Raw genomic sequence first — 22,919 nt, forward strand, 5'->3', positions numbered from 1 at the left:
TCTAATTTTTCATCCATTCTCAGTATCTCAAAATTGCCAGCTTGGGTGGAAACCGAAGCTTGTGCCACAATTGGTATTCTGATATAATATGATAATTATTTTATTTGGATTTCCTTTTGCCTGTGGTTTAATAGATAAATCTTATTGTGGAATCTCAAGCAAGATTCCCCAGTCATCACTCAAGAGCCCCGAGACATAATTTAACGTTTAGTCAGTTTCTACATCTCCGAAGGAATTGCAGTAGGTTGGACGATTTTGACAATTAAGCTGCAGACTTAACTTTTAAACTTCAGACTAAAGGATATCCAAAGAACATTATTTGTAATGCGCAAAAACAAGCCAGGAACAAAAACAGGGAACCTTTCTTAGAAACTCTCCCAAAACCACCTAATGACTGTGGATCACTTGTGTGACCACCTTCACCACGGGATGGAATGACATAAAAAAGAAACTGGAAGATTTTGAACAATGAAAGACGGAACCTTTCCAAACCTCTTTTCACTTTCTAAAGATCCAGAAATTTGAAAGACCAGGTGATCCACACCAGACTCCACAGATATTTGAGTAAACATACAGATACATTAACACGGGGTATCCCAATCCCTGCGATATCCCTGCAGTCACTGTAACATCTTCCCATTAATGGAGACGACTAAAGAAAGTGGTCTGGGGCACCTTCAGAAACTAGAATTAAGAGAACATAACAAATGTAACACAAAGAATTGTATTTACTTAACTGTATCAACATTCCTTGTAACCTATGGAGTGCTGGAATTACTTCAAGACCTATTAAAATCAGGATCAAAGAGCATTGGAGTACAAGCAAATGCCAACGCACAGCTACCAGGCTTACTAACCACTACATTACAGCTAAACATACACCTAATGATATGAAGTAGCTCATTCTTGAAAAAACTGAAAAACTGAACCAATATACTAAACAGATTTCTTTCAAATGAACAAATGCAGGGTCTCAAACTCCACACAGAGAAGACTGGTCTAATATATTTGGAGGCATATCAGCAAGGCGGCGCTATGAAATATCGGCGCTTTTGCATCCGTTTTTGTGCAAAAAGCGGCAATAATTTAATCGCCTTATCAGCAAAGACACTGTTGGAAACCGGGCAACCGGGTTAGCAGTCACCAGGTTCCCAGCACAGTGGTAGCTTGGCTCGAGCGGTTGGGGGTCAGGCACCGTGTTAAGCGTACGTCACACCCTCACAATAACCATGCGTTCATCCGTTCCAAAAACGACACTACACCGTAAAAATTATGCAAGTCAAGTTGAAAATATATATGTCTTTATCTTATTTTCTCTTAGTTGCAGGTTTCATCACATAATTACAATACAATAGGATTTTCTTTTAAAAGAGCAGGTCAAACAAACAATGTTACTTTGGAATTTCAATAAATAGATTCAGGTCCTCATTAAGCAAAGAATAAATAGATGTACAATAAATACAGATGGCAAATAAATACAGTCAGACAATAAATACAGTGCAGGAATAAATTAGTGGAAGACAATAAATAAAGCACCCTCAATAAATAAGGAAAAGCAATCAATGACAGTATAGATCAGATCACTTTCATGAGGTAACTTGGTCTTACTTTGCCCATACACAGCTTGTGGTCATTTGGATGGCATGGGGGTGTCCCACCTAGATTGGTCAAGGCTGGGGCCTAAGCTGAGGCAGAACCAGGGTAACCTAAAGATCTGGCCCTCCAAACTACACAGCCCCTCACAGATGTCACTGCACCAGTCTTAGTTCACCCCTGGCACTCCCAGGCTGGTTCTAACACCCCTCTAGCCCCTAGAATGGTCTTTTAGGGCTCCACGGGGCCTCAGACGCCCCCTCTACCACTTACTGCCCTTTTCACGATGATCGGCTCCGCTCGGCGCCGTGTCGATGTCGTGAGGCGGCTCCGGCTCGATGTCGCTGGGCGGCCTCGTCTCGATGTCGCTGGGCGGTCTCGACTCGATGACGCGAGCGGTCTCGACTCGATGTCGCTGGGCGGCCTCGTCTCGATGTCGCCTTCCGGCGTCGCAGGGACACGACCTCCCCGCTTCCGGGTGTCTCCGGAGTGCGATCTCCACTCCCGACCTCCGTCACCTCTCCACGACCTCCGTCTGCGCCCTCACCTCGACCTCGGGTGAATCTCCACATGACCTCCGGCGCCTCTCCACGACCTCCGTCGGCGCCCTCACTCGACCTCGGGTGAATCTCCACTCGACCTCCGGCGCCTCTCCACGACCTCCGTCGGCGCCCTCACTCGACCTCGGGTGAATCTCCACTCGACCTCCGGCGCCTCTCCAGGACCTCCGTCGGCGCCCTCACTCGACCTCTGGCGGCTCCGGGTACGACGTCTGCTTTCTGTCAGCGCCGCTTCTCTACCTCAGGCCCCAGGTCTCCAGGCTTCTCGACGTCAGGACTCCAGGAGGACACCACTGAACAGGTCAGGAACTTGCTGTTCTTCCTCTTCAAGGCCTGTTCCAAATATTCAGTTCTTTAAGATGGTTCTTCTGGTCTTGATCCCACACAGGGCTCTAGGTTGGGCTTGGTCAGTAGAGACTAGCATCAAGGGTGGGTTTCTGGACCCCACTCCAAGCACTGGTTTCCACCTCTGCTGCCTTACTCCGACCTCCCTCTATCTCTGTCCTCTCTCTTCTCCAGTCAGATGCCAACTGCCACTCTGAGATGGCCTCCCAACATTCTAAACTGCCTCCCACTGTCACAGGGTTCTAGAATGTTACAGAAGGTTCTAGAAACCTCCAGTGAGTTCTGGTTATGTCACAGGTGACAATGGGTGGCCACCATTTTGTGGCTCAGGCCCTCAGACAGAAGTTCCAGGGGTAGGGAAAATGGCTCCCTGACCCTGCATCAACACTAAAAAGTCTGGTGGTTCCCAAAAAGGAAAAATTATAACAGGGTTTGAGGCAGAAGTGGGACAAAATAAATAATGATGAGGAGGGACCACCCAAAGGGCTGACAGGTCTAACACGCGTCCCCCCCAGCTGAAAGTGGGGAGAGCTACCCAACCCCTTGGGAGTTCTCATCACTAAGGCGGAAATACCTTGAGAGACCGTCTGCATTGGCATGGTCCACTCCAGGCCGATGTTCCACCTGAAAGTCCATTCCCTGTAGGGAGATAGACCACCTTAGCAACTTGGGATTCTCCCCCTTCATCTGCATCAGCCACCGAAGGGGTCTGTGGTCGGTCTGAACTAGGAAGTGCGAGCCAAACAGGTATGGCCGCAACTTCTTCAGAGCCCATACCACTGCAAAGGCTTCACGCTCTATTGCACTCCACTTCTGTTCCCTGGGAAGTAGTCTCCGGGATAGGAAGACCACGGGTTGATCCAGACCCTCTTCATTGAGTTGCGATAACACTGCCCCAATGCCATGTTCTGATGCATCCGTCTGGACAATGAACTCCTTGGAAAAGTCTGGGGCCCTTAAGACCGGGGCCTCGCACATGGCTTGCTTCAGTTTCACAAAGGCCTGCTGACAAGCCTCCGTCCAGACTACCCGTCGAGGTTGCTTCTTGGACGTAAGCTCCGTGAGGGGGGCCACAATGGTACCATACCCCTTCATGAAGCGGCGGTAATATCCGGTGAGGCCCAGAAAAGCTCGGACCTCAGTCTGAGTTTTGGGGGGTTCCCAGGCCATGATGGCCTCGATTTTCACCTGGAGGGGTTGCACCGCTCCCCTACCCACCAAGTGTCCAAGGTACACCACCGACCCCTGCCCGATCTGGCATTTAGTGGCCTTGATCGTTAACCCAGCTTGCTTCAGGGCCTGGAGAACAGTTTGCAGGTGACGCAAGTGATCCTCCCAGCTGTTACTGAAAACGGCAATGTCGTCCAGATAAGCAGCAGAGAAACTCTCCATTCCAGTGAGGATCTGGTTCACCAGACGCTGAAACGTGGCAGGTGCGTTCTTGAGCCCAAAGGGCATCACGCAGAACTGGTAGTGGCCCTTGGGTGTGGAGAAGGCTGACCTTTCCTTAGCTCCATCAGTCAGAGAGATCTGCCAGTACCCGGAAGTAAGGTCAAAGGTACTCAGATATTGGGCAGCTCCCAGCCGGTCAATCAGTTCATCCGCCCTTGGAATCGGATGAGCATCAGTCTTGGCTACTGAGTTCAGTCCCCGGTAGTCCACACAGAACCTCAGTTCCGGTTGGGCTCCCGGTGGTGCAGCTTTTGGTACTAGTACCACCGGACTGGACCAGGGGCTGCTAGAAGGTTCAATCACTCCTAGCTCCAGCATCTTAGTGACTTCACTGTGAATGCTGGCCTTCACCTTGTCTGTCATCCGGTAGATCTTTGACTTCACAGGTGGGCTGTCTCCTGTGTCCATGTCATGGACGCACAGGTGAGTCCTACCCGGAACAAGGGAGAACAACGAAGAGTACTGCCCCAGGACCTGGCGGCAGTCCTCCTGCTGTTCAGGAGTTAGGGACGGGGAGAGAATCACTCCCTCCACCAACCCATCCTTCTCTTGAGGCGCAAATAAGTCGGGGAGAGGCTCGCTTTCCACGTCCTCTGCTCCGTCAGTCACCATCAGCAATATGACTTTGGGTCTCTCATGGTGGGGTTTGAGGCGGTTGGCATGCAGCACCCGTAGGGGCTGGCGAGGGGTCTTCAGATCCACCAAGTAGGTAGCCTTACCCTTCTTCTCCAACACCTCAAATGGTCCTGACCAGCGATCCTGGAGGGCGCTAAGCTCTCCTGGTTCGATCACCCACACCTTCTGGCCAGGCTCCAATTCCACCGGGTGAGCATTGTGGTCATACCACGCCTTCATTACTGCTTGGCTGGCTTCCAAGTTGTCAGAAGCTTGCTTCCACAACTTAGCCATTTGGCTCCGGAAGGCCAGCATGTAGCTCACCACATCCTGGGGAAGCTTTCTGGGAGTTCTTTCCCATCCGTCTCTCACCAGGCTGAGAGGTCCACGCACAGGGTGCCCATACAAAAGCTCGAAGGGGCTGAAGCCCACTCCCTTCTGTGGCACTTCCCTGTAAGAAAACAATAGACAGGGTAGGAGGACGTCCCATTTCCTCCGCAGGCTTTCAGGCAGACTTCTGATCATGCCTTTCAAGGTTTTATTGAACCTCTCCACCAGACCATTGGTCTGGGGGTGGTAAGGAGTGGTGAACCGGTAGGTCACTCCACACTCCTTCCACATCGCCCGCATATATGCTGACATGAAGTTGGTCCCCCTGTCGGACACAACTTCCTGGGGAAAACCCACTCGGGTAAAGACTCCCATCAGGGCCCTAGCCACCACAGGTGCAGTAATGGTCCTCAGAGGTATAGCCTCTGGGTACCGTGTGGCATGATCCACCAGAACCAGGATAAACCTGTGACCAGCTGTAGTAGGTGGATCTAATGGACCCACAATGTCGATGCCCACCCTTTCAAAGGGGGTGCTAACGACAGGAAGTGGTTCCAGGGGAGCTTTCAGCTTCACCCCTGTTTTCCCACTGGCTTGACAAGACACACACGTCCGGCAGTAGGTGTCGGACGACACTTTCATTTGAGGCCAATAAAAGTGCGGGACAAGCCGGGCAAAGGTCTTGTCTTGCCCCATGTGTCCTGCCAAGGGGATCTCATGAGCCAATTCCAGGAGGAAGGCTCGATAACGTTGAGGGACTACCAAGGCCCGTGACGATCCGTGCATGGGTGCCTTGGGTTCACTGTAGAGGAGGCCACCCTCCCAGTAAATATTGTAGTTCCCCTCAACGTTCCCTGCTGCCTGGGCTTCGGCCTGTCGCCTCAGTCCCTCAAGGGTAGGACACTCCTTCTGGCCCTTGCAGAATTCCTCCCTGGTCGGCCCTCCCTCCACGTGCCACTCGGCCGGGATGGGTAGGTTCTCCAGTTCGGTAACATCCCCCTCCGCGGACTCCTGGTCCACCACCTCCGGTGGCCTATCCGTCACACGGGGCACGGATGCCGAGGCAGGCTCCTCCTGCCCTCGGTTCTTCCCTTGGTCGGCAGCCGGCGGTGCCTTTGTTCCAGGCTCCCGCCTAAACGTACTCCCCCTCCGGGTAGTCGCAGACCTTGTGCTGACACAGGCCCAGTCAGGTGTACCCAGCATCTCAGCATGAGTCCGGTATTCCACCTCCTTCCAAGCATTATGCTCCATGTCATTCCCCAGCAGACAATCGACTGGCACGGCAGGGCTTACGGCAACTCGAAGCAACCCTGCAACCCCTTCTCATTCAAATGGAACCTCGGCCACCGGATAGTGGCCCATTCTGCCGTCAGCCATCGCGGCAGGGTGGAGTACATGGGGAATCACCTGCTCTGGAGACACCAGTTGGCTACGTACCATAGTCATACTGGCTCCTGTGTCTCTCAGAGCCTCCCCTCTTTGGCCGTTGATGGTGACCCACTGCCCATACTTTGTGGTATTTGCGGGCACCTGGATCTTAGGAACCATCTCCCGTTCTCCCAGGGACACTAAGGTGACACCCGCCCACTCCCTTCCCTTATCTAAGGGCATCTCCTCCCCGAGCACTACACTAGCTACTCCGGGGGCCTTTCCTCCGATGGGAGGGGGTGGTCTTTTCGGGCACTTCACATCTCCCTTATAGTGTCCGACACCACAGCACTCGAAGCAATGGATAACCCTTGGCTGCTGACTCTGGCCAGGATTAGGGTTTCTGGGTGGGTTAGCCCTAGGGGTGAATCCCGTTCCCTTCCCTTGGAAACTATTTTGGGGGCCTTTAGAGAACTCCGTTTTCTTTTCCCCTCCCTCTTTCTTCTGGGGGGCGCCCTGTCCGGTCCTTTGAGAGTCCCCTCCAGTCCCCCTTGTGGACACCCGGGTACTAGCCCAAATGTCCGCCTCCTCAGCAAGCTTCCGGCGTTTGGTCAGCTTGCTATCTACCAGGTGTTGACGCAGTTCAGGGAAACATTTTTCGAGCAGGTGTTCCTTCAACATCAAATCAAACAACCCCTCGTAGTCCCTCACCTCACTGCCCTGTAGCCAACCCTCTAATGCCTTCTTTGCATAGTCCAGGAAATCCACTCACTTCTGTGTGCCCAGTTTGTGGCTACCCCAGAACTTCTGTCTGTACTTCTCGGGTGTTAGTCCAAACTTCCTCACGAGCGCCACTTTCATGGTGGGGTAGTGGGTCTGCTCATCCTGCTCTAGGGCCAATAATGTATCCCTGCCAGCTGGAGGCATATATTTGTACAATCCCCCTCCCCAATATTTCTCTGGAACCCCATGGACTCTTAAAGAGACCTCATAGGCCGCTAGCCACTTGGCGATGTCATCTCCCGCACTATAGCTAGCTACTATGTCTTTTGGCAGATAGGGTTTGGGTTCCCTGGTGATTTCTCTTTCTTCGCTGCCACCATTAGGAACAGTGTGTGCCCCGACCCGTAGGATCTGGAGATCTATCTCCTTGAGCCTCAACTTGTGAGCCATCCTCTGTTCCTCCTTTTCTTTCTCCAGCTTCACCAACTCCCATGTGAGCCGTCTTTTCTCCCTCCGGTCAGTTAATACTGCTTCTGATAAGCCGCCACTAGAGACACTGCTGCCCTTCCTTGAAAGTGTTCAGGGCCCCTCTACTAGGTTCCCCACCTCAGGTTGGTACAAACCAGCCCCCTCGTGGTCAGTCTCTCCATCCCTGTCCTCCTGTTCAGCCTTACTTTCTCGTCGTGCCTCCCCCCAAGCCCTCAAGCTGGTTTGGAGCTCACCCTTCTTTGCACCTGGGGGACAATACACCCCCTCTCTCTCACAAAACTCTTTGAGTTGGGCCACAGTGTAAGTTTCCACATTCTCCAACACAAACTCCATTTTGCCCACTCAGGATAGAAGACAGTTGCTTACAGAAGCTATGCAGGGGGGTACCTTTTGTAATACCTCCTCCCACCACCAGAAGTAAATTTGAAAAAAACAAAACTCGAAATCAGGAAGTCCGCTTGGAGAAAACTCCCGGTGTAGGCCTATGGACTACCCACAGTTATTGTCGAGTAGACGCAAGCACAGCTCTATCCCACCGCTGAACACCAATTTTATGTTGGAAACCGGGCTAGCAGTCACCAGGTTCCCAGCACAGTGATAGCTTGGCTCGAGCGGTTGGGGGTCAGGCACCGTGTTAAGCGTACGTCACACCCTCACAATAACCATGCGTTCATCCGTTCCAAAAACGACACTACACCGTAAAAATTATGCAAGTCAAGTTGAAAATATATATGTCTTTATCTTATTTTCTCTTAGTTGCAGGTTTCATCACATAAATACAATACAATAGGATTTTCTTTTAAAAGAGCAGGTCAAACAAACAATGTTACTTTGGAATTTCAATAAATAGATTCAGGTCCTCATTAAGCAAAGAATAAATAGATGTGCAATAAATACAGACGGCAAATAAATACAGTCAGACAATAAATACAGTGCAGGAATAAATTAGTGGAAGACAATAAATAAAGCACCCTCAATAAATAAGGAAAAGCAATCAATGACAGTATAGATCAGATCACTTTCATGAGGTAACTTGGTCTTACTTTGCCCATACACAGCTTGTGGTCATTTGGATGGCATGGGGGTGTCCCACCTAGATTGGTCAAGGCTGGGGCCTAAGCTGAGGCAGAACCAGGGTAACCTAAAGATCTGGCCCTCCAAACTACACAGCCCCTCACAGATGTCACTGCACCAGTCTTAGTTCACTCCTGGCACTCCCAGGCTGGTTCTAACACCCCTCTAGCCCCTAGAATGGTCTTTTAGGGCTCCACGGGGCCTCAGACGCCCCCTCTACCACTTACTGCCCTTTTCACGATGATCGGCTCCGCTCGGCGCCGTGTCGATGTCGTGAGGCGGCTCCGGCTCGATGTCGCTGGGCGGCCTCGTCTCGATGTCGCTGGGCGGTCTCGACTCGATGACGCGGGGCGGTCTCGACTCGATGTCGCTGGGCGGCCTCGTCTCGATGTCGCCTTCCGGCGTCGCAGGGACACGACCTCCCCGCTTCCGGGTGTCTCCGGAGTGCGATCTCCACTCCCGACCTCCGGCGCCTCTCCACGACCTCCGTCGGCGCCCTCACCTCGACCTCGGGTGAATCTCCACACGACCTCCGGCGCCTCTCCACGACCTCCGTCGGCGCCCTCACTCGACCTCGGGTGAATCTCCACTCGACCTCCGGCGCCTCTCCACGACCTCCGTCGGCGCCCTCACCTCGACCTCGGGTGAATCTCCACACGACCTCCGGCGCCTCTCCACGACCTCCGTCGGCGCCCTCACTCGACCTCGGGTGAATCTCCACTCGACCTCCGGCGCCTCTCCACGACCTCCGTCGGCGCCCTCACTCGACCTCTGGCGGCTCCGGGTACGACGTCTGCTTTCTGTCAGCGCCGCTTCTCTACCTCAGGCCCCAGGTCTCCAGGCTTCTCGACGTCAGGACTACAGGAGGACACCACTGACCAGGTCAGGAACTTGCTGTTCTTCCTCTTCAAGGCCTGTTCCAAATATTCAGTTCTTTAAGATGGTTCTTCTGGTCTTGATCCCACACAGGGCTCTAGGTTGGGCTTGGTCAGTAGAGACTAGCATCAAGGGTGGGTTTCTGGACCCCACTCCAAGCACTGGTTTCCACCTCTGCTGCCTTACTCCGACCTCCCTCTATCTCTGTCCTCTCTCTTCTCCAGTCAGATGCCAACTGCCACTCTGAGATGGCCTCCCAACATTCTAAACTGCCTCCCACTGTCACAGGGTTCTAGAATGTTACAGAAGGTTCTAGAAACCTCCAGTGAGTTCTGGTTATGTCACAGGTGACAATGGGTGGCCACCATTTTGTGGCTCAGGCCCTCAGACAGAAGTTCCAGGGGTAGGAAAAATGGCTCCCTGACCCTGCATCAACACTAAAAAGTCTGGTGGTTCCCAAAAAGGAAAAATTATAACAGGGTTTGAGGCAGAAGTGGGACAAAATAAATAATGATGAGGAGGGACCACCCAAAGGGCTGACAGGTCTAACAGACACGCTATCGCGTGTTTTGCTGATTTAGTGCCCCTTACAACAACGCCCAGCTTTGCATCTCTAATGAGATGCAAAGTGGGCGTTCCGTGCCAAAATAACTGGAGAAATGTCGCTAACCGACATTTCTCCAATTATCAAGCTGCACGCAAACAAGCAGAGCGATAAGAAAAGTAGCGCTAACCACTGTTATCGCTTCTTTCCTTACACCTGCTTGTAATCTGATTTAGCCATGTAATCCAATGGGAGGTGGATTACATGGCTAAAGCCATCCTGCCCTATCAGCAAGGTATCGTTGGTCGCAGTGCGATTATCGCTGGATTTCCAGCAATAATCACACTGTTTTCCAGCTAACGCATGGATTCCTATCGCTTGGGAGATAAGCGTTGCTGATAGCACGCTATCTCCACGATAGAATTCAGCGTTAGCCTGCGATAATTATCCTCGCGCTAAAAGAGCTGAGTGATGATTATCGCAGGCCCTTGCTGATATGCACCTAGATACCTTGGAGACCCCTCTCCATGACATAGTTTCCATGACTTCTCATATTTTACATTAGGAACCCTTGAAGACCACTGACCGGGTGGTACACAGACTATGAGATCAGAGAATCCTTCCTGATTCTGTCTTTTGGCCAACGACTCCAAAAAATACCCCTGTTCAGGGTGTGTTACAATTGACTAAATGACATCTGTTCTACCTAGAATCCCTCTCAGCTTTCTAAAAATGAATAAAGGATTGTCCTTACAACAGTTGCAGTGCATCTAGAATACCTACAAAATTTGTCATAGCAATCCCACCATTGTTCACTATACAGATAGACAGTTTCTGCACACATCGCATGGATTACCTTTGTCCAACACAACACACACCGGCTCACTTAATGGCCTTCAGTTTGCTTCATTTATAATCATTTCTTTTACTTTGGTTCCCTAAAAAACATCTCTGTGGGTCACACAATACTTCCAAACTGGTGCTCAATGGTGCATAATCACTCAGTGTAGGTGCGCACCTATCATTGCATTGAGAACGGCCTCACAAAGCTTTCAAGATGGTGCGTAAGGGAGTACATTTACTTAGTGCAGCAGCACACTGCTTATTGTATTTCACATGGTCTTTTCTGGGTCATTGCCATTTGCTCAGCTCCATGTCAGCCACACGACACTCCTATGATAGTGCCCAGCTTTGCATAAAAGGCTTTTGCACACGCACACAAGGCATTAATTCCTAAACGACTCATTGCCATAAGCGCAGCCTCACGCAGACTTCTCTATTACTCCCTAAAATGGTGCCCGGCAGCGTTCATTAGGCCTTTGCACATGCGCACAATGCTTTACCTTCACAATTACTCTTTCCATGGACCGACCGGATGGTTCCAGACCACATGGAGCCGGTTCAAAATCGCAGCTATGATTCCACATCCTCACTTGCAGAGTTTGTGCGAGCAGGGTAGGTTACCCACAACATCTCCCCAAAACACAAGTAAAATATATCTGAATTTTGGTTACCTATCTTAATCCTTGACCCCCAGCACAAATTGATGACTAATTAACAATTTCTTTTGATTAAGCTTGCGAGCTTGAGAAGTGACTCCATGAAACTTCAGGGGCCCTCTCACGTTGAGGAAAGGGTGCGATTGTTCATGACAACTTCAATGTCTTTTTAATCACTTATTGGCTTATAGTATTGCTGTGATCACATTATTAGCATGCTCGGGCACAAGATCATACACAATATATTTTTCGACAAGCTACACAAATGTGTTATTTTACCACATATTTGTTAAATGTCGTATGTTTTCTTGACAGGTCCAGCGGATTTGAGTCTCCCTTCGTGAGAATATTCACTATCACTGCATGATGTGTGACTATGGGCACAAAGATTACACACACTTAACTAGCATGTCTAAATCAAAAATAGATTAGAACATTTAATCCGCTCCTGAAGAACTACCATTGACTCTTTTGAGCACATGAGGCAAGAAACAGGTTGACTTTATGAGGACCCAGTGCCCATTGTTCTCCCTATGGGTTCTATCTGTTTTTAACCTTGGCATGAGTTTCTTGCATTAATAAAATGTATGGGCATTTTACAATCTATTGCCAATTTTAGTTTTCTTTCTCCCAATCTACCTCATCTCTCTCACAAACTAGGCCCAGGCCATTACTCCAGTGCTTCATCACCACAAGCACAAGTCAAAAGATCTTCAGCAAAGAGCCCTCATCTGAGGGGTGGCTAAGCATTGCAGTACCCACCCAGCAAGGAGCACAACCAGATGATGAAGCATGGCACCTAGGTGGGTGTTCTCAATACAACAACAGTGAAGTATATAATACTTATCGGAACAGCACACCATTATTGATGATGATAAAGAAAGTTCTTGTAACTGTAGCAAGTACATCGGGATGGTCTGTTCAGAACAATGAATGCAAACAAATCAGCTCTGTATATATCATCCTAATTGTAAGGAATTAACTGGCAGAGTAGGATTAGAAGAAAGGTTGTATGGTAAATGCACTTTACCTAAACTTCCATAACACCCTAAATGTAGCTAATCACAGACCAATATGAGAGAATGACTACCTGTTGTACCATTAGTTGAGCTATAAATGCAACCTTGTGGGGGATGAAGGAATCAATAAGCCCCACAATGTACTGCTAAAACATGATATGCTTCAGGTCTCCAAAAGGGTTATTATAAAACGAGTAAAACTACATTAACTAAATAGAAAGAATATTGAATAAGACGAGTTGAAGTCTTGGGCCCTCATTGTGAGTTTCCAGTTAGCTCCATGGGTAAATACTAGGACTGGAATTACCAATTTCAGCCGGTATCGCACTGTTAGTTAACAGGGATTAGAAATTGTTTCCCTGGAATGGTGAATAAGTACTGAACACAGTAATACTATGTGCAATCTCACATCTTTTCCTCTTCCAGGGGAAATAACGGGCCCAAATCCACAAATATTTACGATGCGCTTGGAGCGGTTGGTAAATGTTTTGGGTGAATTTTTTGTTTACCCTGAGGAATAGGACAGGTGAGAGGGCGGTGAAAGGAAAGGATTTTTTTCTTCAGCAGCCTCTTATGCCTCCCTATGCTGCAGGATGTGGGTGGGCAGGAGCCAAGTACAGCAGTTCCCTGCAGGTCCAGCAGCTTAGCAGATGGTGCCTGGTCCGATGTCTCTGGGTCTGCACTAGTTGGGTACAGTTTGAGGACCCGAGAATTCGGCCTGGACACAACAGGAAACCTGTAGTTGGCCAGAGTGGTATTCCTCTTGGGTGTACCTCTCCAGATAATTAGTGATGACCTAAGAGTTAGTTCCTCTTGCTGGTTGTACAAACCTGAGAAGTTGTTGTGATGAGACTGTCATGAGAAATGGAGACTATCTGCAGATGGAGAAAGCCATATGTTCAAGTGTATTTAAGGAGAGGAAGCTGTTTGAGTTGGTATGGAGATGGTGGACTTTGCAAGGAAACACTGCCACTGCATGAATGCCTTATGCTTGGAATACATAATACCATAGAATTGTGGTGGTTTGTTTATGGGTAAGTTTGTGTGCAAAAGAGGATTCCTTGAGCTGCAAGGTATTATTTGCAGAGATCGCTACTTCTCATGTTTAGGCACTGACATTTCTGTTAGAGCTGCATAAAGTACAGCACAGGCTTTGTGAGTTTACAACTTAGAGACCCATTCAAATTTTTGCTCAAATCTTGCTAGATTTCACTTGGCAGATGTTTCCAGACTGTGAGACTTTGAAGAGGAAGTGATGGACTGCATCTGTATAGTTACAAGGTACCTAATTTGGGTCAAACTTTGGTCATTAGTAGCTACTGGGTGCCAGTCAACTGGATTTTTCTATCAAGGTACTATACACTAAAGGGTGCTTTCTGAGAAGATACAGATGTTTCTCTTGCTTGGCCATAGGACATGATTTGTGATGTTTGTTTGGTGATTAAGACAATCATTGTAATCTAGTTTTTTCTATCTTGAATGAATGTTACTAAAATGGATCTGCATCCTCAGTCCACTAGAACACCCCTTACCACTTATACAGAAGTTAATTGGAATGTTCTATCAGACTTGGGTAGTGTTCCATCAAATACTGTGTTCCCATGATCGTGTTACCCAGTGACAGAGCTAAGCAAAGTGCCAATGCACTTGGTGAAAACTTGCATCTCCTGTAGTCTTTCATAGACCATGTCAATAGACAGCTGCTCTCAACTTCACAGAGCTTTTGAGGGAATCGGCTGAATCCTTCGTATTCTTGACCAGCTAAGCTGGGTGTCTTAGCCACCAATGTCTACTCACTGGACGTCCAAGCAATTGGGCTACAAAGGAGGACAGCACAGCAGCCTCAAAGATAAGAAATAGATAACACTGTTCTTGAGAACAGCATCATAGAACATCCAGCTAAGAAAGGTGATGATCTGGTCTGGGAAGTGATCTAAATACTCCAAAGATGTTCATAGTTGAGTTTCACAGCCTAATATTTTATGGCTAAATCCTAACCTTTATTTGTGGAATTTTCAAGCCCTAAATAACACGTCACACTCTTTTCACTCCTATTCACCCATCTGGCAAAAATGCCTCCATAGATTTCAGTGGGGCACCCACATTTCAAACTTATATCACCCTCCAAAAAAGTGTTAATTTTCCATTCACCTTAATACGATCATTCTTTTAATTGCCTGACTTCGACTGCATTTTTTGAGTTAAAAAGTCGGCAGGCATACTTGACCAACCAAATATAGAGTAACCTATCTCTGTGATCCACCAATCTATCACAGCTGAGTGAGCATAATTAAATATGAGAGATGACTGACTGCCTGCTAAATCTTATACCACAAATCCTGTTACTTTAGATGGCTAGTAGGGGTCGTTTTAATGATAGTGTTCTTTGCTTCCTTCACCCTTTCTTTTAGCCACTCAAATGCTCTTGGATCACTGAGTGCAAGTGCCTCGAGAGAAACCACATGCAAGTTCTGTATCTGAATTCTAGAGTTGAAACAGTTGCTTATAAACTGGCTCTACATCAATTTGTTAACTTACATCAGCTGAACCAACAATCTACCCTCCAGGAAACTACAAATTGGGCAAGCTTGCATTTATAGTGCTTTTTCCAGGTATACAATTTCAAAGAATCAAGGGCCAAAGACTATAAGAAGACTATACAAAACTATCAATGAAGGTTTATGCGATTTTATCATTTATTTAAAACGTCCACCGTCTAGTTATACTTTTTAGAGATTCAGTTTGAGAAATGGGAACATTAACATCTTGCTAAATCCCTGATGTAGAAAAACGTTAGGTTTCAGCTTCTGAGCCTTTTACATACGCCAATATTTAGGATTGGGGCGTGGTCCATGCTAGTGTTTGATCTAGCTAGCATTTTCATAGATACAAAATTTTTATTATCTTAGTGGATATTCCAAACTTGATTGGATAGATCCAGTGGGAATCAAACTCTAGGGCCCTAATTACCAGTGATGACATTAACTGCGATATGCAAAGTCTGATAATTATGAGGACATGCGGATTTCGGTGCATTTTTCCACCAAAATCTGCATGTTATTTCCCTTTTTCGATGACAAACAGCTAATTGGGAGCAATTTATGAGACCCAATAAGTTCCGAACCAGTGAGGCCAGCTTTTATTGGGCTCGCTAAATATTAGGCAAAAAAAACTGGCACCTATAATGAAGACCAATGTGTGTTTTTTAAACATGCGAGTAATAAAGATTGATGTAGGAATTCACTGATTACATGGAATTTGTATCAAGCAGTTTCAAATCATGGCCATACATGTAAGTGAATACTACACCATCTACGCACAGGCTACTTGGTAGTTAGGAGTAATTCATCCAAAATGGGTTACACCAATACAGTCGCCACCAAAAATGTACTATGGCAGACAGTATGTGCATGTCACAATTTTATATCTGTGGTTGTTGTTTAATTTCTTACCTCATCTGTGAACCCAATTATCCGAAAACAATGCTGAATTGCTCCAAATTGCCGACTGTATGAGTCCTTTGTAACAATATCTTGCATAACTTTTCCAGTTTCATTACCAATGTATCTAATGGTAAACAGATATTGAAAATGTCATTACAGAATATAAAGAATGTAATAATAGAAATATACAGCTATTTATAACTAGGTGCATCAAAAGTAAACTTGACACATGTGAGTGAATTGTTAATGTACATGGAAATAACTTTTAGATAAAGTTTGGAAAAGAGGTTTAATATAAATCTTAACCAGTGATTCAAATGTTTTTTAGTTTCTGGTCCTGCCCAGGTGGAGGACAAAACAACTATTTACCTGGGAGGCTTATTTTCAGGAAGACTGTACTCAGAAAGCTTCTTTTGGTGATACAGTCCGGCGTAAATGTAGTAGAATATGTGAAAGTTTTTCTCTCCGCTACAAAATGATGAGAAAACAGGTTCAATATATTTCATACACACAGTGGGTAAGCTGCGTGCTGAGGAATGCTTGGTGGTGAGAAGCAAATTAGAAAACAGCAGTAATTCATTAATGCATTAAGAACCGAAGGAACAATGGCATACATCTCCACAGTGTTCCCTTATCTCTAAGCTGGCATCTATTAGTATTCCAGCACTGCATTGCCTTTGCAGAGTCTCACGCGCACATCTGCTGCTCTGTAATCCAATTTATAAATTAAACATTTGGGTCATGGCAGTTATATTTCACTTCTTTTTTCTTTTTTCCTTTATCATTTGCTTTAATGCATATGAATAACTTGAAACGCTGTTCCATACGTCGGCACGCTGACACCTACCCACTAAAGCCTAGCATAGGCCTGGTAATCGGGTGGAAATTCGTACACCAAGAAATTACCCACCTGGGTTATTCCCTACCTTTCACTCGTTTTCACACTGGCAAGAGGGAAGGGCCATGGAAATCAGTGTTTCTAATACTGCGCTATTTTCGTCTGTTTTTCACAAATCCAAAGCAGTTTTCAGCGTTCATTTTTTTGCCAGATTTAAGTGGGTCTAATGTGAGAGGGAAATTCCTGATTTTCAAATTTTACAACATTACTTGTAATCACAGTTTGATTAATAACTCCTGTATTTACGGTCTAATCATACATACACTGAGCATTAGTCTTGAGAGACGCTTACATATTACTTCATTGTCGTAAGTCAAATTATGGCGCCTTTTTTTTTTACATCATATTGTGCCATCAAAAAATGTACACCATGAAATCGAAACATGGGAATTGTGGCATTATATCCCTCTCCTTACCTGAATTGACCGAAGGGCATGTTATAATGCATCCACTACTTTTTAGGTCTCGCCTGGCGTTAGCAGCGCCCATGCACTGCCCTCGCCATGCGAGGGCTTCTTGGAATCGATACAGTTCCAGAAGTCCTGTCTCTGCTCCTCCTGCAATTTCCATTCAAGCGCATTGTTTTGCATCATGAGTTATGCAAAACACAGTGTCATGATTGCACCAGAGGCATTTTAATCCCTCCTGGTTGCCACCCTGTCCACTTTTGGCCCCGCCCAACGGGATTGGATAGTTTACTGGAGTACTTACACGGTCTTCATTAAAAGCCTGGAAGCACTCTTGTTTTTCATTCTCATCGCGGGCAGCTTCAATTGCACAAGCACGGTCCGCTTCGGCCGCGCTTGTTACGTTGTGACTTGTTTAACGAGCTTATTTAAATATGCTCTGTCCTCGTTTCACGGGTGGCCGCAGCGCTTTCATTACAGTGGAACAGGATTGTTGTATTTACTGTTTAATTGCACAAGCGCGGTCCGTTTCGGCCGCGCTTGTAGCATTGTGACTTCTTTAAAGAGCTTGTTTAAATATGCTCATTAGCTTAAGATGTGTAAAGCAAAAGCGTGAGTGCCGTGATTCAATTGCAATGCGATAGCTCTCACATTACAAATGCTTGTTTTTGCACATCCTGTTTCTACCTGGCAATCCTACTTGCTTTTTTTTATGCTGTGGGGGGTTATTACGACAAAGAATGTGATAAAACAAACAGTTAACAATTTTTTCCCTGGAGAACCAGGTTTGAGTCTCGGCGTCGGCTCAAAATCCTGTGATTCTTTACCAATTATTTAATCTCTCCGAGCCTACAAAAACATGAATGTGTGCATTGTGCAATGACATTGATGCTCACATAAAGCGCACTGAAATCTTCGGGTCTACTTCGAACGATATAACACTGAAACGAGCTTGTAGCATTGTGACTTGTTTAAAGAGCTTGTTTAAATATGCTCATTATGCTCTTTGACCCCCCCATGCCGCACAAAGCCGGCGGTGCAGCACCCGCGTGTTAGCTTTAAACATCTTAAAGTAAAGCGCGGGTGCCGCAATTGCTTCAAAAGTAAAGAAATAGGAAACAAATCTTTACTTTTGAACGAATGGCGGCACCCTCGCTTTAGCTTAAGATGTGTAAAGCAAAAGCGTGAGTGCCGTGATCCAATTGCAATGCGATAGCTCTCGCATTACAAATGCTTGTTTTTGCACATTTTGTTTCTCCCTGGCAATCCTACTTGGTTTTTTTTATATTGTGGGGGGTTATTACGACAAAGAATGTGATAAAAACAACCAGTTAACGACTTTGGCCCTGGAGAACCAGGTTTGAGACTCGGCGTCGACTCAAAATCCTGTGATTCTTTACCAATTATTTAATCTCTCCGAGCCTACAAAAACATGAATGTGTCCATTGTGCAATGACATTGATGCTCACGTAAAGCGCACTGAAATCTTCGGGTCTACTTTGAACGATATAACACTGAAACAAGCTTGTAGCATTGTGACTTGTTTAAAGAGCTTGTTTAAATATGCTCATTATGCTCTTCGACCCCCTCCACGCCGCACAAAGCCGGCGGCGTGGCACCCGCGCTTTAGCTTTAAACATCTTAAAGTAAAGAGCGGGTGCCGGAATTGCTTCAAAAGTAAATAAATCGGAAAAAAATGTCTTTACTTTTGAACCAATGGTGGCACCCGCGCTTTATCTAAAGATGTGTAAAACAAAAGCGTGATTGCCGCAATCCAATTGCAATGCGGTAGCTCTCGCATTACAAATGCTTGTTTTTGCACATCCTATTTCTCCCTGGCAATCCGACTTGCTTTTTTTATGCTGTGGGGGGTTATTACGACAAAGAATGTGATAAAACAACCAGTTAACGACTTTGGCCCTGGAGAACCGGTTTGAGTCTCGGCGTCGGCTAAAAATCCTGTGATTCTTTACCAATTATTTTATCTCTCCGCACCTACAAAAACATGAATGTGTCCATTGTGCAATTGTGGAAAATGTGTAATATTTTATTTGGCATAAGCAGCAGCCATTTTGGCTGAGGTGTTCATTTCCTTTCCTTCGTAACTCTCCCGTCCTCTGCTGGTCGTCTTTTCCTGCCTGTGCTATCTATTTTAGTTGACTTCCTGACTCAGCTAAAAGCAATGTATATGCTGAGAGTTTGTAGATGCCAGTACATCTGTTGACTGTCAATCATTTGTTGCTGCCGTAAGCATTTCTGCTCCCCCTCCCACTTTGCTGACCATGTTGTTTTTTTCTGCCCTTGTTTGTTGATAACTGTTTCCAAAACTTGCTCTTCCTATTTCTGTTCACGTGCTTACACTGCAGAAAAACTATAAAACTCTGTGTTCTGTGACTTCAGTGTACTACCTCCTCCAGCACTTGAGAGTGCTGTGTGGACGTGGTCCCACTCATGAGTGATTAATAAACTTGTTATTTATTCCTACTTCAGTGCTTATCTCTACTTTGTTGGTTTTTGAACGCGTGGACAAAAGGGTGACCCTGCACCAGTGTACCCCTAAAAAGGTATATTTCCACACAATGACACTGGTGCTCACGTAACGCCCACTGAAATCTTCGGGTCTACTTCGAACGATATAACACGGAAAAATGTATAGTGTCATTAATAAGCTGCCTGACTTTATTGGGGGGCTGCTTTGCCTTGCATATGCGCAGTCTAAACTAGGGGTGGGCGGAATTTGCGAAATTCACTTTTGCAAATTATCGCGAAAATGTTAAAAATCTCCGCAAACACACGGAAATATCGCGAAGATGCGGAAGTTTTTTTCCCGCCCGTTCGCAGTATTTTCTGCGTGGTCGCGGCTCACCAACTTACCCATGCGGTTGCTCGCGGGCGCGACCATCTTGTTTTCACTTGTCTTGCGGTGCATGATCGCGAGAAGAAAGACGTGATCGCGCGATGAATGATGTTACTGCCGGCGCGAACTGTCGCGAGACAGCGCAAATGGCTATCAACAATCTCGTGGAGAACGCGACCGGACCGGGAAAAGTTGTCGGCGAATGCGGGGATTCAGGTAAGGCGATCGCGCGCACACGAGAATGTATTATTTTACAGCGCGAGCAAGCAAAACATTTCCGGTAAAATGCGGATTGCGGTAATTTTGACATTTTTGCGCTCTCCGCGGAACGTGAAAATGTCAAATTATCGCAATTTCCGCGAGCGGAACGGAATTTTAGCCCAGGCCTAGTCTAAACTTCACCTTTGATGTCGAGAAGTGGTTCCTGTCTGTTACAACTGGAGGCGGGGTCCGAAGTATCGCCAGGGCCGGCATTTTACAGGCTTTTGTAATAATTTCTGCACAAGGGTCACCTGATAAAAAAATAAGTGGCAGGATGGCCTGGCAGTGGGAGGATAGTGCTGGGGCAAGATTGGAACAAAAGGTAACAGAGCGCAATACTATTACAAGACTGGAGGATCACTTTGAGCTGCAATTGTTTTTTTAATTGGCCAGTGAACATTTAGTTCCTAATCTGTCAGTTCGCAATGATGATCACCTCACATTGAATGCTGGTCCGCAAACAGTACCTGTGAAATGCACTGAACTAACTGCAGGAAACATTTTGGAGTGTGACATGAAGAAAGTAGTTTAAATATAATCTGCGTGCCTTCCAAATACATTTCAACTGAGAGCTATAATGTCAGTGAAGTATTCTGATAAAAACTGAAGTAAAAAAAAAAGCAAAAAACACGTTTCTTTAAAGCTACAGCAGTAAAAGGTGGCAACACGTTAAGGAATCTAGACAATCTTGGATGTGTTTTGTTTTGAACTGTTTTCTGTTATTAGTCTGCATGTTACAAAGAAGCTAGCGAAGGTATAAGGTGTCTAACAGCTACAGAGCTGTAATTTTGTTTATCATCATTCTGCATCCCCCTCCTCCCCCTTGCAATCACCAGGGCCATATCACAAACAGTGGGAAGCAGCCATAAATTGTATATACATTTAATTTTGTTTTTAACTCTTCTGTCTTTGTATCCAGTTCCAATATCAGGTCTGTAGCAGTGGGTTACAAATGCAGTGAGTCCCAGATCAGTGCTTGCCCTTCACCCACTGGTACCTGTATTCCCAGCCCTTTGGAAGCCAATATCTCCCATCACCCTGACAGTGTGCTTGGAGTAAGGCAGCAAAAGGCACAGACCTCCAGGGAAAAAAAATACTTATTAACAAGCATTTGCAATGCAATAGGTCTCGCATTTGCGAGAGTTTGAGCTATTGGCATTGTAAATGATAATGCCATTTATTTATGTGTTGGTTTTCAAAACAGATAAAAAAGGCATTGTCATTAACAATGCCAATAGCTTAAACTTTCGCAAATGCGAGACCTATTGCATTGCAAATGCTTGTTATTTTATACCCTGTAAAATCAAATCCTCTCCAACACTTCTTTAAACGAACCAATAACTGATTACCTGGTAACACTGACTATAGATTAATAAGAAGCTTAAGCAAAGGCTTACTCATCTAAACCCCTATACAAAAAGGTTTGTGCACATGCAGCACCTATATATCCTATATATCGTGTCTTTCTGAAAGCAAGATAACTTCTAAAACATTGTGAAGACATTTTGGAGTACTTAAGGCAAGCCTAAAATTGTTATCACCTTACCATGGAGGAATGATTATGTGGCTTCTGTGACCACTGATTCCCCTAGCACATGGAGTTATTGTTCTTGCCTGCTCTATTGGCATCGTGTTCTTTTTGTAGTTTTATGTGAACACTCAATGCAAAAGTTCGCAAGTGCTGGCTAAAATGTTGATCAAGTTCTGATGTTGATATAGTTAGAAGCTTCTCCAAAGGCTTATTCATTTAAACCGCTTGACAAAAAGTCACGGAAACATGCAGCGGTTGTGTCTTTTTGAAAGATCATTTGTGAAACAGTGGGAAGATATTTTGGAGTACCTAACACAAGCCTAATAGTGTATTTATCATCCGACCGGAAATGATTATATGGTTTATGGTTTCTGCGTCCACTGATTCAAGTCCCCTGGCATATGAAGTCATTTTTCTTACTGCCTTTAATGGCAGAGTGGCCGTTTTTGTGGTTACACATAAATTCCTAATGCTAAAGCTGGCCAAGTGCTGATATCGCAAGTGATGAATCCCTGTTATATACGTTGTGAACAGAATCTGTCAATAAACTTCCTGGACTTGGCACAGGCATAGAGAAATGTGCATCAGTTCAAGTGAACTCAGCGACAACCCAAAAAACCTACTAACAAACTCTCAATCAATTTTTTAGAAAGGCTGCAGCATCAAAGCAGCCAAAGGTGAGGCTTGACTTCTGGTCTTGCATCATGTATTCACGTCTTTTTACACACTAACCAACAAAGGTTTATTCACATCTTGGATTCACATCCATGTGCTTTAAAGAAATAGTCCTTAGATGTTTCAATTCTTTCTTAGCATGCCAGTAAGCATAACAAGCATAACCACAACAATAATAGTATTAACTCCTAACTGCTGGGGCTCCCTACCCCTAAATGTGCTGAGCACTTTTTGGGCTGTTTGGAGTAGTTTGCAGTTAGGGATTCATAACTTTTTTCCACATAAGGTATTCACACCAAATGTGCGTCCTCTGTCCCCTGGAGTGGGCTGAGAAAATGAGCAAAATATAGCTACATTTTG

The 22,919-nt window shown here is 46.1% G+C and overlaps 1 protein-coding gene across 4 annotated transcripts in view; it reads right to left on the reverse strand.

Moving 5' to 3' along the window:
- The window catches only part of MYO3B (myosin IIIB), a 2,253,613-nt gene that overhangs the window by 959,852 nt on the left and 1,270,842 nt on the right, over positions 1-22,919 (reverse strand). For all 4 annotated transcript variants that reach the window (XM_085645333.1, XM_085645331.1, XM_085645332.1 and 1 more), the window contains 2 exons: positions 16,300-16,398; positions 15,940-16,054 (listed from right to left, as the gene is read on the reverse strand). In XM_085645333.1, the coding sequence (XP_085501459.1) occupies positions 15,940-16,054; positions 16,300-16,398 (214 nt within the window). The remainder of the gene's footprint in view (positions 1-15,939; positions 16,055-16,299; positions 16,399-22,919) is intronic.

The sequence above is a fragment of the Triturus cristatus genome, chromosome 3_1 (assembly GCF_964204655.1).
Source record: "Triturus cristatus chromosome 3_1, aTriCri1.1, whole genome shotgun sequence".
Lineage (NCBI taxonomy): Eukaryota > Metazoa > Chordata > Amphibia > Caudata > Salamandridae > Triturus > Triturus cristatus.